This window comes from Anopheles ziemanni, chromosome 2, assembly GCF_943734765.1.
Source record: "Anopheles ziemanni chromosome 2, idAnoZiCoDA_A2_x.2, whole genome shotgun sequence".
In the NCBI taxonomy this organism is placed as follows: Eukaryota; Metazoa; Arthropoda; class Insecta; order Diptera; family Culicidae; genus Anopheles; species Anopheles ziemanni.
The window spans coordinates 80815485-80830834 of NC_080705.1; the positions used below are offsets into that span (position 1 = coordinate 80815485).

At 44.3% G+C, this 15350-nt stretch overlaps 1 protein-coding gene and 4 non-coding genes across 5 annotated transcripts; 1 reads left to right on the forward strand and 4 right to left on the reverse strand.

Annotated features, from left to right (window-relative positions):
- Positions 1–7194: 7194 nt before the first annotated feature.
- Trnam-cau (transfer RNA methionine (anticodon CAU)) lies at positions 7195–7268 on the reverse strand. The gene has a single exon. It is a non-coding gene; the product is annotated as a tRNA-Met (tRNA).
- Positions 7269–7684: 416 nt separating this feature from the next.
- Trnam-cau (transfer RNA methionine (anticodon CAU)) lies at positions 7685–7756 on the reverse strand. Its single transcript has one exon. It is a non-coding gene; the product is annotated as a tRNA-Met (tRNA).
- A 1554-nt stretch (positions 7757–9310) lies between these two features.
- Trnam-cau (transfer RNA methionine (anticodon CAU)) lies at positions 9311–9383 on the reverse strand. Its single transcript has one exon. It is a non-coding gene; the product is annotated as a tRNA-Met (tRNA).
- A 4241-nt stretch (positions 9384–13624) lies between these two features.
- Trnam-cau (transfer RNA methionine (anticodon CAU)) lies at positions 13625–13696 on the reverse strand. The gene has a single exon. It is a non-coding gene; the product is annotated as a tRNA-Met (tRNA).
- A 435-nt stretch (positions 13697–14131) lies between these two features.
- LOC131294513 (uncharacterized) lies at positions 14132–14868 on the forward strand. The gene is made up of 2 exons (XM_058322559.1): positions 14132–14242; positions 14305–14868. Exons 1-2 carry the CDS (start codon positions 14132–14134, stop codon positions 14866–14868), a joined length of 675 nt encoding a protein of 224 aa, XP_058178542.1.
- The last annotated feature ends 482 nt before the right edge of the window (positions 14869–15350 follow it).

Here is a 15350-nt window from a genome sequence, read left to right on the forward strand (position 1 = left end):
GGCAAAATTGAATTTTCAAACCCGCGAGCTCGTGAAGGATAAATCAATTTATATGCATGAGAACGGTGGACGGTGTGGCCGGCGGAAAACATATCCGCCATGGTTGCGTTCGTGCTTTTGGGATATCCTTGAAGAGGCAAGGGAAAAAGAAAAGATGAAGCATTCGGGAAGGAGACGATCACGAGCGCTGCGAGCGGAAAGAATTTGATGATGAATTATAATATTAATTAAAATATAATCTACTTTAATAGTTGTAGTCTGGCCCAGGAGGACCACGCAAAAATTCTCCGTGAACTGGGAAAGACAGAATGATAAAGTTGGTTGTGGATAGAGCGAGAGAGGGCAAAAGGACTGGAATATGTTAAGAAATTCGCGCGACTTGCGAACTCGTGGATTCGTAGACGGATTAGCCCTCGGCACGAACAGGCCGAGCACAAATATTTTGGGTGCATGTTCACGCGCCCGGAATCTCTGCGTCCCGACGACGGTGTTCCACGGAACGGAGCACGATTCAGCTGTCCACCAAGTCAAGCCGCCTGTCGCCGCCGGTCGCCCGGCTCGTCATGCGTTTGCTGAGTTTTGTTTTCACTGGCGTGCTTCTCAGCGCGCGAACCATGTCCCATCGAAGCTCCCACCGTATGGCACGAGTGGCTCTGGCGGATGTTGGTGAGGTTTTGGGTCCATTTTAATTTTATTGCACCAAACCGAGCATCCCTTCGGGCGGTCACGAAAATTGTTTATTTTAGCTAAACATGCCACCAGCAAAGGCAGTACGGCACGGGACGGAACTGAAACCCCCGAAGCGCGTCGTGGATGAGGTTTAGATTTCAGTGAACATATTTTGCTAATTTTCATTTCGAGGAATCCCTCCCGCGAACGTCTGGAAGTGAAAATGGATTAGAATGCTTCGCTCGTCCAAACGTTATTCCGTAATCAAATGTTAAGCGTTTGGATGCTGCGCACGGAAGCTTACTGCAAGGACGCTTTTTAAGGCAATAAAGTTCACGGAAAAGAAATTTTTGTTTTTAGTTTCAAAGCAGTTACTTAAAATAAGTTTTTCTCTTAAAGGAGGAAGGAGCCTTCGCGTGGGGCCCTGAGCTCACAAGGGGCGCCGAACCTCCATGGGCCAAGTTTTTAATGCAATAGTAGATAACTTACTGTATAATAATATAATATAAAAATGAATGCTAAGAACCATAACGAACTACTGAATGGATAGTTCAGTATATAATCAGAGTTGAAGAGTAACATAAGAAAAATGTTTTATAGAAAATCAATTGGAACCAAGCATGTATTTCCGTTAAAACAACAAGATTTTGGGATATATCAAGCAAAAGACAACAATTATACAGTTTCATCCAACGCCTATCGAGCAATGCGTTTTTGACAGAAAAAAGTTTTGGCATCCTGAGAGAAAATTGATAAAATCAAACTTCGAGGAATCCCCCTGATTGTAGGATAAAAGTAATTACTAACATTTATTTTGTTGAAAAGGATATAAACAAGACGAAAATTTATCATTTTCATGGTATTTTATAGGGGTCCCGTTCATTTGACCGCTTAGGGCCCCCATGAGCGTAAATCCGCCACTGACGAAAAAGTTGCCAATACCAACAAGTATCAATGTCCTGTTACAACTTTTCCAACGATGAGTGTTTTTTAATGAATGATTGTGAATATGCTGAAATTTAATCTTATCTAATTATTTGTGGAAATAATTCCAAAGTCGGATAAAATTGATCCTTTGTTATATTTTTGTACATTATTTTCCATGTTTTTTTTATAACATTTGTAGCATTTATCATCAGTTCTATCTTTTTTTGGTACCTAAAAAATTATCTTAAATTAACACTTACCGTTTCTAAGATAGTTTGTTTTTTTTTATAACATTTGTAGCATTTATAGCATTTATATTTATTTGCAGCTCTCTCTTTTGTTGGTACATAAAAATGCTCTTATCTTGGCAGTTAACATTTCTAAGACATAATTTTTAATTTTTTTTATACAAATTTCACAGCAAAATACAGCTTTTAGCCTATTAGCTGAACTGTGTAGCTATTTATGGTTTTTGCCCTATTTTTTGGTCAATAAAAATGATCTGCTTGCTCCATGCCATGTTATCTGAGTGATTGAATAAATCAAATTTGAATTTACTACCGGCATCCAAGCCGCTCTGCGCGGTGTATGAATCAAAACAATCTAAATGGTGTTAGGATATCTTCTCTTGAGACTAGTCTTGAGAAAAACCAACCAACCAACAGCCCAATCAAACCCCCTTCGTGGTTCCAGCGACGATTTCCTCCACAAAGCACCGCAAAGGAACGTCGGCACGCAGTTGAATCACGATCGGTGACTCGCGCAGTCTGCATGCCGGCACGTTTTCCCAGCGAGCCGTCCTCGCCCGCAGGCCGCCTCCGTCATTAGCGGGCCGGGACCGCGACCGCGGGCTAATAGATTAAACGATTCGATAGCAATTTATTCGCCGGGCAGCCGGCGCGACCGTTGCACCGTTGGTCGATCGCATGCGACTTGCATGCCGCGTGCTGTGTCGGGCGTTGTGTGGTGGTTTTTCCTGGCTGGAGGACGCGACCACCCGCTGCGTGTGAGCTCGGAGCGCGGGCGGAGGTGCCGGCGGCCGACGTACGTGTCGCTTTTCCGAGACAGATTTATCTATCCGGGCCGGCCAGACACAGGAAGGCGCGACGGGTGCGATCGCAATAAATCACCTCGCTAACGACGCCTAATGATTGCAGATAGGGGAGTGCGATTTAAAATATCACTGTTGGCAGTTAGGTGAAAATTAAAAGGTTATTATGCGGCTATCGGGGCCCCCACGGCGACCCGTCGGCTGGCGCAAAAAAAACCGCACGGTGTTCGCCGGTGGCTTGGCCGATGTTACGCGCCAAGTGTGTCCCGTCGCTGTCGTCGTCCGATGGCCAGCCATCTCGCTACTTGATCACCGAAAGGCACAATCGATCGGATGCATCGTACGTGTGAGGGTCTCGATTTTTCTTCGAAGAAAGAGAGCAAAGAGGTGGCGATCGCGCACGATCGTAGGCGTCATCCGGTACCGCTGCCGGGTGTTTGCATTTATTTATTTTATTTTACTCCATTTTTTTCTCCCATTACCACTACAGGGCCTCGCGGGTCACGAAACGCGAATTTCTGTTCGCACGCTTTCCGAACGAACATCGGAACGTCCGCTATTTGCTTTGGCACGTTTGCGTTTGCAAACTAATTTCGCGATTCGAACCATGTTCGCCTCCGCTAGGCACTGACATATTTTTTTTCCTTTCTTATGCACTCTAAGCATTATGAGTGGACGCCAACGTCACGCTGGTTTTATAATTGGCGGCAAATTGTGATTAATTTGTTGGACGGAATGGAAAATTGCGCTCGATCGATCCAGTGTGCGATTATGCTCGGCGGGGTAAAGAGTGTTTCGATATGGAGCGGTCGTGTCAGAAGGGTGATTATTTTTACAAATTATGCTGTTGTGGGAATTGAGTCGAGCAAATCGATTGAGTAACATTTCTCATCTCGCGCAGGACACACGGTCTAGTCCGACATAAGCTTGACTTCATTGATCACATTTCGTTTTCTTTCTGTTTAAAAGTTATATCTCCTTTTTTTATTCATACATCATTAATATTTTTCCTCAAGAATTTGTTTACTGTTTACCGAAAAAAACGGAAAATAGGTAGAAATAATTATAGTATTTACATAATTGCAGAGTGCTACAATCGTCACCTGCACTGATTCGTAAAAACATTACAACCATACTTGTTCTACCGGTTTTGCTGGCGGAATTGATAATTAACGAACCTTTAGCCAACGGTTTCTCTTAATTTCGATCGGCATCGATTATCCTGAGCCAGCCCCAAAGGCATTGTCGATGTTTAAGCTGCATGCTGCAGGTAATTAAATTTTCAATTTAACCCCAGAGCCATCGTAAACCGTCTCTTCCGTGCAGATTTCGGTCGTTGTAAATGAATAATTGAATTTAAAATCACCTCGCCTCGCGAGCTGGTGGATCGTAAAAGAAAGCGACTTTCTCGAGAACACGCGTGAAACTGGACACGATCGGCGAGCACCTTTCGGCGGGGATATAAAAAAGAAAGAAGCGCCCAGCATGTGCCACCACGCCCAATTACGGAATTACCGTCAGCTTAAGCGGTAAATGAGGCACGAGAGGAAATTTTCTGCCAAATAAGTCTTGCAATGTGCGTGCCCGCAATAAAGCTCTGGTGAGTAATTCCGTTTACGATCTTCGGCGGTCCTGGAGGCAATGATGCTCAGGAGATAAAGTGGTCGTTTGCTTCTATCGTGGTTTATTTAACAACAACCAGCTAGAGGAAATAGTATGGAATATTTTTGTTATGGAATATAATACTATGGAATATTGTCTTTCCTTTTCAGTTTTGAATATTCCTTTTTTCAAGTCGTAGTTCTTTATTGAGTTCTAGAACCTACTAGTATTTTGAAAGTGAAAATCACGAGTTCGAAATCATTTGAGATCCTTGAATAAAACTAAACACTGCATGACAGTTGGGAGAACTTCATGTCCTTGATTCTAAAACATATTTGTATTTTAAAAGTTATAATTATGGGTTTGAAATAATTTCTGATCATTCCGGCTGGAATGGGCTAAAACACCACTTGAAAGTGACAATGAATTCTCAAGCTACTTGTATTTTGAAAGTAAAAATCACGGTTTCGACATCATACCTTGGAGAACACTCAAGATGAAAATCTGAAAAATAATTCTAGTTTGTGAAAGTTTCATGCTTTGAATTGGTTTTGACTGTTTTGAGGGAACAATCGATTATCATTTAATCGGTTCCAACTGTAGCTGTCCTAGCAAGAATTGTTTTTCTTCCGGATCGAAGGAAGCTTTTTGCTTGCGGTAGCCTTGACTACCTTGGTTTCATTGTCGCATCACATCAAAGCTACCTGCCGATACCCGAAATGCAGCTAGCCCGAAGTAGTAGCATATTCTTACAAAAACATTTTGATACATCCTTGATATGATACAGGGCAGCGTACAAGGTTGGATCATGAAAAAAATTATACACGAGAGTAGTAATCCAAACTGGTCCGAAATAATAGCAATTGAATGGTCTTCGTTCCAGAGAACGCAGGAAGGAAAGGAAATGCTGCTGTTCCAGCGTTACACAGGATAATTGATTCTTCAAACATTGCGAATCAATCGGATGTGTTTTTTGTATCTCTTTTGTTGCAAGGAAGTTTGATTGTTGTTTCCAATGCGCACTCGGATTGACTTTTGGGATCTGCGCGTTTCATTTTGATTATCAGGTTTGGTTCGAATGCGGTTCAAATACTAAAGATAACCCTTCATAGCGCAAGCGAAATTGGTTTGCATGTAGTATGGATGATTAAAAAATTTTTAGTTTTTGGTAAAAGAGTAAATGAGGCCCCGGGCTAGATTCTCCTCTTCCTACTTGTTCACATTAAGCGCCTGAAGCTATGCAAAGCGCGACGCATGCATACTTTTCAAATATTTGATCGCTAACGGTTCGCTTAAAAGAACATAACGGTTTAAACTAATCACGCAGTGGAGGGTGAATGCGGGTTAATATACTTTTACATGTTAAGTTACTGTAAGTTACTAGTAACTAAACTATACCACACATGATGGACAGCATGAAACAATGAGTTTAGCCGAAGAAATGATTTGGAAACGGCGGCGCGCCCGCAGCGAGCGAAGCGAGCGGACTGCGCTAGGTCTACTGAAAAAGAGAGTTTGTTATAGTTTTGAGAAATAAGGGGGGCCCGTGGGCCCCCCTCATACCGCACCCTTAGGTTGATTGCGTAGCCGAAATTAACGGTACACACTACGATTCAAATACTCGTAGGTTGAATTTAACAAATTAATGTATCACCAATTGCATACATTCAGTTTAAACGTCCACAAGAGGTGTAGCCACGATCGAAAACATGGCGGCCGGGGCCTCATTTACTCTTTTACCTAGTTTTTTGTTCATTTTTATTATTAAGATGATATTAAGATATTACATGCCAAAAAGTTGAGTAAAACAAACTTGCTTTTTTTAATGTCAAAATAATGGAAGGGTTAGTACGCAGTGAAAGCTCCACGTGTTTTCGCCTCCAAAGCTTCCAATCCGTTCAACAACATAAATTATGGATTCGCGCTCGGCAACTACTGCACTTCTTGAAGTACCGCCTGCATAATCCGGCTATTCGCCCCGTACCTGGTGAGCATAGAAGGACAGTCTAGAAGGACCGGCGTGTTGGCCTGCTGACCGCGGCTCACTTCAAACGGACCGCCCTGGCAATCGTTGCACTTGGCAGTTTACTTTTCGAAGCTGTCATAAATTATGAGCGACGTTCCATTCGGCGGCCGTCAGTGAACCGTTGTGCGGGTTGTGTGTGTGTGTGTGTGTATTGTTGTTTTTTTGGGGTCAATTCGTAAGTAAAGGAAATAATAAAGAAAAAACGATCATTCAACCCTCGATTACGGTTCGTGCGGGTTTAAATTGAACCATCGCTCATAACATCGAAACCTCAGCACTTCAGGTTTGGTTGCAGGTTTACTCGTGCCACCAGTCGGCAACCGTTTATCCGACCCTAGATCTGTTTTTTTTTCTTTCCACTAATCTGGCCCGAGTTACAGGAAGCTGAAAGGAGGTTTGAAAGCGAAAATCGGGTTTATTGATACCGTAAAATAAAGCTCATGTTTGCGGGAAAGTAGCAAAATCATGAAAACAAAGGTTTATTCTAGTGCTGTGCTTAATGAATCTTTTGGCAAGATTCATTCATTTGAATCTTTCACCTAGGATTAATTCCGATGGATTCATGAATCTTTGCGGATTCGAATCTTCAAAGCTTAATGAATCTTTCGAAACCTTAATGAATCTTAATGAATCTTTGTCATGTTAATACGACAAAAAAAAGAGGGCCCCTCAACCCATTTTTGGCTGGTGACTTTTCGTCAGTCGGTGTGTCTTTAGGATTCATGAATCTCTGGACGAAAGATTCATGAATCCCTTATAAGACAGAGATTCATTCATAACCATGAATCTGAATCATATTTACACAACTCTAGTTTATTCCCTTATCATTCCGAGAAGCTTCTCGTTTCGTTGCTGGGCTGTTCAAGTTGTCTAATTAGTTTAGAATAAATTTATTTAAAAAAAAGAGTAATATGCCATCTGCCCCGAGTGAGAATCGAACTCACGACCTTAAGATTATGAGACTTACGCGTTAACCGACTGCGCCATCGAGGCTTGTGTGAGTGCACTGCATTTTTATGCAGCAGCGCATGTTTTGTAAATTAAATCAAATAAAAATAAAAATAACCCTCTAATTTTGTAATAGTTAGTCTGATTCGCATATCTAATGATGAAATATGTCCAAGACTAGTTTTTAGGTAGACGATAAGGTAGATGATAAACCACATAAACAAACATGATGATAATTATTCCTTCTTCTTACTTATTATACCGCAGTGTGTAGATTTTAGGTAAAAGATGAATATTGAAATCAAAATTATCTTCTACAATTGATTAAAATGATGATAATTATTCCTTCTTCTTATTATTATTATACCGCAGTGTGTAGATTTTAGATAAAAGATGAATATTGAAATCAAAATTATCCTTCTACTCACACCGTCGTTAGAGGCTAGTGAGTAGTTTTCCTATAGCAGAACGTAGTTTCGATCTACGGACCTCTGGGTTATGGGCCCAGCACGCTTCCACTGCGCCACTCTGCTTGTTGTCAAGCCTTGCCTTACCGGGCGAAATGATGATTTATTTATAGTTTGTCGAAACATACATTCCTCAGCACATCGGTCGTGCCGTGCAGGCGCACATGCGCAAATTATCTCTTGTCCGGTGCGATAGCTAGACGGTTGAAAAATAGAACATCATGAGTCACTTTGGGGCTGTAGTTTTCTTTTGTTTCTTTCCGGCCCGATGGCTACCACGCTCCCACCGACCGCTTCCAGCTTTATCAGTGCCGAGCGCGAGCAGGCGAAACGTCATGTCAAGTAAAAGTGCCAAAAAGAGCATTAATTTACAAGCGAGCTATCTGATTGAGATAGCCTCAAATGTGCGGAGACGTCTCGCCGAAAGTGTGCCGAAAAGGGTACCTTCTGGAAGAAATGCTGTTACGCTCGCTGCTGTCGGCTGTCGACCGGTCGGAGGGCTATATTTTCTGCCGGAATGCTTTCGACGCATCTGACAACTCGGGCCGGCCTCCGAAATTCTTACGCGACGTCCATCGTGGTCGGAGGCTGGCGGGGTTGCTCTCCCAAGAACATGTCAGTTTCGCGAAAGAAAACGCCCACTCGCGGTGGCTGTGAAAGCCAACCGCGCCGGAAACCTTCTGGTTGCCGAATTTCGCCCCGAACCACGAAACAGTGTTTGTCCATTACGGGGTCCGTCCATTCGACGGGGTCCGTTATCGTAATCTGACTTGCGAAAACCCGTCGGGTAGTTCTGTCCGCCCGGTCGGAGATAAGAAACACTCCCGCCCGTTCCCGTCGCGCGGAAGCGTGACCACGTCGTGTGCCACGGCACTGTGGCTTAGATCACGATGCAAACGTCCTCGGTATCCGCGCGGCAGGGGAAGCTATTTTTCGGCTTCGCTGCATTTATCGGCTGACAAAATCGCCATCGTCGTGCCATGTTTTCTAAGCCTCGCGTAAACTCTCAAGCGGTCGCAGTTTACTGTCCGCGCAAAAAGAAAAGGGAAGAAACCCGCCAGCATCGCGATTCTCGGGCTGCCACCCCGATGACCCGCCTTATTTTTTCGGGGCCAGATCATGACAACGATCGAGCGCGCGATCAGTGGTGCGCACCGATGAAAATGAGTCACGAAATAGAGGTCGAGAATGGGGTTAGGTTTGCGATCCGCTAGTTGAACCGACCGCTTGAGTGCCGGATGAGTGATGTTGTTTGTCCCACGCCCCGAGAAAAAAATGGTGCTGCGGGTTGCCCTCATGATGGACATAAGCAATTGTTAACTCGTCGTCGTTGTTCGTGATGGTCGAAAGGGTTGGAAAAATAGAAACAATCAGGAAAGTTTAGTCGAGTCTAAGCAAAATCATCTTCGGTATAACTATAAAAATAAATTTGTTGCCTAACATAATCTCATAAATAAGAAAAGGACACGGGAACTAGGGTTAACTATTTCTAATAGCTTGACCTTGTAATGTCAAATTGAACAGGTAAACCTTCTCTTTTAAAAACATTATCTACCTTGATCTGTCTTTCCTAAAGATGATTGAATCATGCTGCAATGAAGGTTGAAAAAAATCACTTCCTGCCCCGAGTGAGGATCGAACTCACGACCTTAAGATTATGAGACTTACGCGCTACCGACTGCGCTATCGAGGCATGTGTCTGGGAATGTTGGTTCTCGGAACCGGGTCATGTTTTACTACCGTTCAGAAATGCCGCCAGTTCGATCGATTGCATATTTTCCACCGTTTTGTGTGCGAGTGTGCGACGAGGGCGTGCGGGGGCAGCCTCCAGCATAAACATGCTGCTACCGCCGCCTCAGCTCGTTCCGCTGCCGTTGCTTATAAATTAGATAATAATACGAATAACTTTATAAGCGGGCCCCTAATGGGAATGGGAAGAGGCGAAAGGGAAAAAAAGAAGAATAGAAATAGCGCCACCCTAGAGGTGGTGGTTTGCCTTCTCTATGGTGCGCGCGGTCAATTCCGCGGTTGAACTCGCGCACGCGGCATAGTTCGCGAACGCACGCGTGCCTTCGTGCCCTCATCACCGCCATCAACCGTGACGGAGGGAGAGAGGCGGCCGGGTGGAGGGAGGCAGAGGTCGCGCGCGCGCGCGCCATTCCACGCCATGCCGTCTTACAAGTGGCCGATTGAGGTTGGGGCGCGCGAGTCTGGGAACGCCAAGATTGATCAAGTGAATTGCGCTCCGGTGTGTACCGCTCGACCGCGCGCGTGCCTCTATTTTCGCCTCCAGACATGAGCAGCTACCCACAAACACAACCACACATAGACAACAACATTTGATCCTAGATGTTTCTTGATTGGACGCCAAGGGGGTAGTTTGTAGAGGCATGGTTGACGACCCGACCCTGGGTCAGGGTTGCTGTAATTTCAACTTGCCTTTCGCACGTCTGTTGGAGGCGGCTGAGGTTCCCTGACCCGCACATGTTTGACGCGTTGGATTATCCACCTATGCTGGAACGTTGATCGGTGAGTTCGTAGTCCCAGAGCGTTATCATCTTGGGAGCGGCAAGGACTACAGTATCCGACACAGTTGAGCACAATTTTGTTGTGTTATTTTTCCACGCACTTCTCGAAAATCATAGTAGTTGTTAGTAAATGGTTATAAAGGTTACTCATGTTGTAAGTTTATCATTTATTTTTCGTTTGTTTTCAATTCTAATGAAAATATTTTGTTTTCCAGTATTATGATCTTAGGTATTTATAAAAATGTGTTCAAAATAATAAATTAATATGCGCATAGAAGAACATTTTAGGCTGTCCCCAAGGACAGAGGAGGCGTGGTAGGCCTAAATTGAGGTGGAAGGATGGCGTAGACGAAGCCGCCAATAAAGCCGGGATACGGAATTGGACCAGCGTGGCGAGCGACCGTGAGCGGTTTCGGATGGAGCTTCGTCAGGCCAAGACCGCTCAGCGGTTGTAGCGCCACATAAGTAAGTAAGTAAGAAGAACATTTTATTTATTCGTTAGACTATATTTTGTTAACATGCATAGTTTTTTCTTACTCGGTTTAAGAATGCTACCTAACAAAATCATGTTACTTAATCATTTTAACCCTTTCAGGACCATAAGCTATTGAAGACTAAAATTGCCAATAAAACACAATATTTTGGTTATTTGGGGTGTAAAATAAAAGAATATCATCAGAAAAACCTAGCAGTATGTGTAGTTTTTTTTTATAATTTCATGGGAAATATTTTAACTTATAAACCATAAAAGTAAATAAATGACCAGTATAATTATGATATCGGAGTTTCTTTTAGTTACTTTCCACTAAAAATTACATAGAAAAATTCTAAAAAAAAATCTTAGCCATTTCTTTAAAAAAAAAAATCATCAATTTGCAAATACTAAGTTTTTGTTGTTTGTTGAACGCACGAATGGTTTGGTTTTAAGGCAATGAATTTTAATAGTTCTTTTTTATTTATTCCTTCAGAAAGACATTTGAAGCCTTTGACATATTATTTTCTTAGATGTTTCATTTCAAAAGTATCGTTGTGATAATAGTTGAACAAACAGTAACGAGTTTTGTAGATGGGAAAAATATTTCCTTTGGTCGTGAAAGGGTTAACCGGGTTTTGTTGTTTAAATACAAGGTTACGATGATTACAGTTTCGTCTTCTTAAGTTACCAGGATTTTCGGAAACAATGGTTGTGTTTCGTGTTATAAATGCAACTTAAAGTAAAAGGTGTCGAGTCAATTTTGTTAGATTAACACCCGTCCGTGTTTCGAATTGCACATTGATTTCAGTTAACAAACGATGTGAAGATTTATTTGCGTCCAGCACTGTCAGTGTCTAGTTATCATTTCCACCGAAGCTTCCCTGATTGTTGTGTTCATGACCGCTTCTGACTCATTCCCCGAGCGCTGGATCGCGAGTACTCCACCACGAACTTGCGCATGTTTTCTCAACCGTACGCGGTGGCTTGTGCCTGGATCGTGCCTCGACATTATGCTTGCTGCCGTTATTTTCTTTTTATCACGCGACGGATGAGACGACGGGAGTGGGGTGGAGTTGGCCACTTTTGCGGGGTCCTGCATTCGATATGAAAGCGTGCCTGCGTTCCGTCGCTGCAGCAGGAGCGGTTCGTTGGCAGCAGAACGATCGTCCTTTCCCATTCAATTTGCGTCCGAGTGACGTCGGGAGGGTGGACTCGGGCTGGCAGGGTTGGAACGGCCGGTGGGAGACGAAGGAAATTGTGACCGTAGACACACGTCGTGCCGAGGTTGACCACACCAATGCCACCCTTCGCCCGATTGCACTCTGCCGGCTGCCATTTGCCGCCATCGAAAAGAAAGCAACAAAACCACAGACGACCGTTGGAAGCGTGCGCGTTCGAGCGATCGGCCGGCGGAATTCATTTCGCGCAACGTACAGCAGCAACATAAGACGGTGGGTGTTGCAGGGGGTTGGGGAAGGGAACACTCTCGTCGATCATCGCCTCCCGCAGCCACCGATCAGTCGCTTTTGCGCGTGCACCCACCGCACCCATCGCCCTCTGTCTCGCTTTCGTCGAAGGGCTTCAAATCGTTTCGATCAAAGTTCGAACGGACAAACCCAATGATCCCAAGATGGAGAGTCGGAGGAGGTGGAGGAGGTTGGAAGGGAGAAGAAAAAAAAACGAAGACGCGGGAGCAATTTACGCAAAGGAGCACGAGTCTGGGAACTCGCAAACGCCAAACGTTCTCACGGCCTTTTTCAATAGTTCGCGCGCCGTTCCGCTTCGCTCCGGGCCCCCTGGCCCTTCCGCCATTCCTCCCTTGCAGAAGCGCGCCGATATCTTGCGGATAAAAAGATGAACCCGCGCGGACCCCGGCGTGTGTTTCGCCGGTGCTGCCGTCGACGTCTACTGTCTTCTTTTACCCGGCGTGTCCGCGTGGCTGATGGTTTAGTCGCTACTTTTCGAACTCCCCTTCGGTTAGTTTTTGCTTTTCCTGTCGCCTGCTTGTCCTTTGCTCTCCTTCCGCGGTTTGCGGTGACGCGCTGGAGTGTGCTTTGGATCTTCGTTCCGGCGACTCTTTTTCTCGCGGGTCTGAACGGGATGTGGGGGTTTGCTCTTTCAAGACGTCGTCCGCCCGACGTGTCTTTTGTTGGTTTCTTCCTCTTTCTCCGCGTCCGCCGCTTTGGCACACACACACACGCTCACCGTTGGCGTCGTCTTCGCTGCATGCGCGCTTTTGTCCGCAGCGTCTCGTGTAGGTAGCTGAAAATTCTTTTATTTTCTTCAAACCCCCCCCCTTGCCCCGCCTCGCCACGTCCAGCGTTCAATGCAGTGCGGTGTTGTTGTGCGCTTTCAATTTGCCTTCTGTGATTGTTGTCTTTCGGTGCGCGGTTTCCCCTTTTCGCAGTTCCGACATCATCCTCGCGCGGAGGGCTACCCTTTTTTATTGGCCTCTTCCTTAGGTGCCGCTTCGGTGGACGAATGCTTTCGCATCGTTTCCTGGCACGGGGATAAAATTCGCTCCTTGAAAAGTGTTTAAACTTTTTATTTTTTGACGGTTGTGAACAATTGTGCAAATTTTTGCACAAGACTGCAGTAGCAAACTACCTGTATTTTATCTTTACTTCAACTGTTTAAAATACATCTTTACTTTACTGTTTAAAATAATTTGCATATACTTCATAACTCAACTAATGCAAGTAAAAAATCACCATCCAAAATCAACTTCTCAGTCAAACAGATAAAATTTTTCAACAATTTCCTATTTCATATATTACGCCTGGGAGTATGCAATCCATCATGCCATCGAAATTGCAGTCGGACAAACAAAGAGGTGATAAGGAAGGCAAGCATTGTATTGTTAGAATTGCAAGAGGTTTAAACTGCCAAGGGTCTCTTTAAAAAAAGATGTATCCGAAGGACTCTTCTGTATAGCAGAACGTAGTTTCGATCTACGGACCTCTGGGTTATGGGCCCAGCACGCTTCCACTGCGCCACTCTGCTTCTTGAATCCGTGACTGGCAAGGTCAAACACTAGAAAACACAGGTCCAGCGGATGTTAATCTTTTCAATCGATAAGATATGTTGTTTTGGTTGGAGGTTGAATAAAAGTTTGAAGGCAAGTTACGTTAACTAATTCACTGACTCGACGTTTGGAGAATCTGGTTTAAAAATTTAGTCACAGTATTTCATTTCATATTTTTGCAGTTCATAGCTTAAAAAAAGGAAATAGCCAAAGATTCCCCAAAATACTTTCTAATTTATGTTGGTAACGAGGAACAAATTGTCCGGGCCTTAAACTTGCTATATTGAGTGAGCTGTGGAGTGTTGAAATCAAGCGGTATAGTATAGAACATAGCAACCATCGACGGTTATTTTATTCGTGTAGTTCTAGCGTTCATCTCGAGCCGTTTAGTTCCAGCAAATTGCCTTTCCACGATGAGCACCATCAACGTTCTCGGAACCAAGGGAAGAAAGGTATTTGTAGAGCACGGTGGTCGCGTTTACTCTGCCCCACAGAAGGACATCCAGGAGATGGCGCTGTTGAATGTGAGGCTACCATCCAGTACTTTTGCGGATCAAATATCATATCTATTTTGTTTATTTAACAGGACCAGAATCGCAGATCGTACTACGCTCGCGATGGAGATCGTCAGGAAGAAGAAATGGAGCAGAAATCGAAAAACCATCTACCGAACGGGGACAATATGAGCGTAAAGTCCCGGGAGATCTACAGCTTGTCGAGCGACTCGGATGTGGAAAGCCACAATGGTGCCGAGAACCGTTTCGTGCCGACGATAGTTCCATCGTGCAGTGCCTCCAAAGTGATGACAAAACTGAAGGACGAGGTGATGCGTTTGATTGACGAATCGATCGAGAAAATCGAGCAAGACTGGGCCGAACAGATGGCGAGTACGAAGTGCGAAGAGCAGCCACCTTCAAAGGCGCCGCCTAATACGCCGGCGGAGGAGAAAATAGACCACAGCTTGCCCGGTGAAAATACACTGGCGCTGCATCCGGACGGGGATCAGGGCGAGCTAAATCACAGGGAGCAAAATTTGCTAGTAATGAAGTCGCAACAGTTTGTCGATTCCAAGCGGCGCACACGCATGATGCTGCTGGACGAAATTCACGCTCGAATCGAACGGCTGAAGGATATGGAAACGCTGGAGTAATTTGTGTCAGGTTTTTTTTTTGTTCACTGAGATGATTTTGAGGTGCATTGAAATTTTTTATAGTTTATTTTGTAATAACCGTTTGTACCTTTGAACTATTGGTGATGGTTCAGTTTTGGAATTCCATGATGTCCAAGTGATTGTCAGTTTAGAAACATTCATAAACCCACAACTTGTTTTTTTCTGATCAATAGATAAAAAGGCTTCGGTTTTCTTTGGCTACAAAAAACAAACTGCATTCCTTTCAGATGTTTCAATACAAATCAATTCTCCGTTGATCCACCCAACATTCGGACGCATCTCGCCAGGACGTAACAAAAAAACGTTCTTGTCATCCATTGACAGCCATCGGAGACACGCGGAAGATTATGAGTGGGATTGTGTTTGCTCGGTGACGAAATCGACGGGTTTGTAAACGGATTGCCGGATGAAGTGGTTACAGTCGATGGCGATGGTGATGATGATGATGATGATATGCAGTT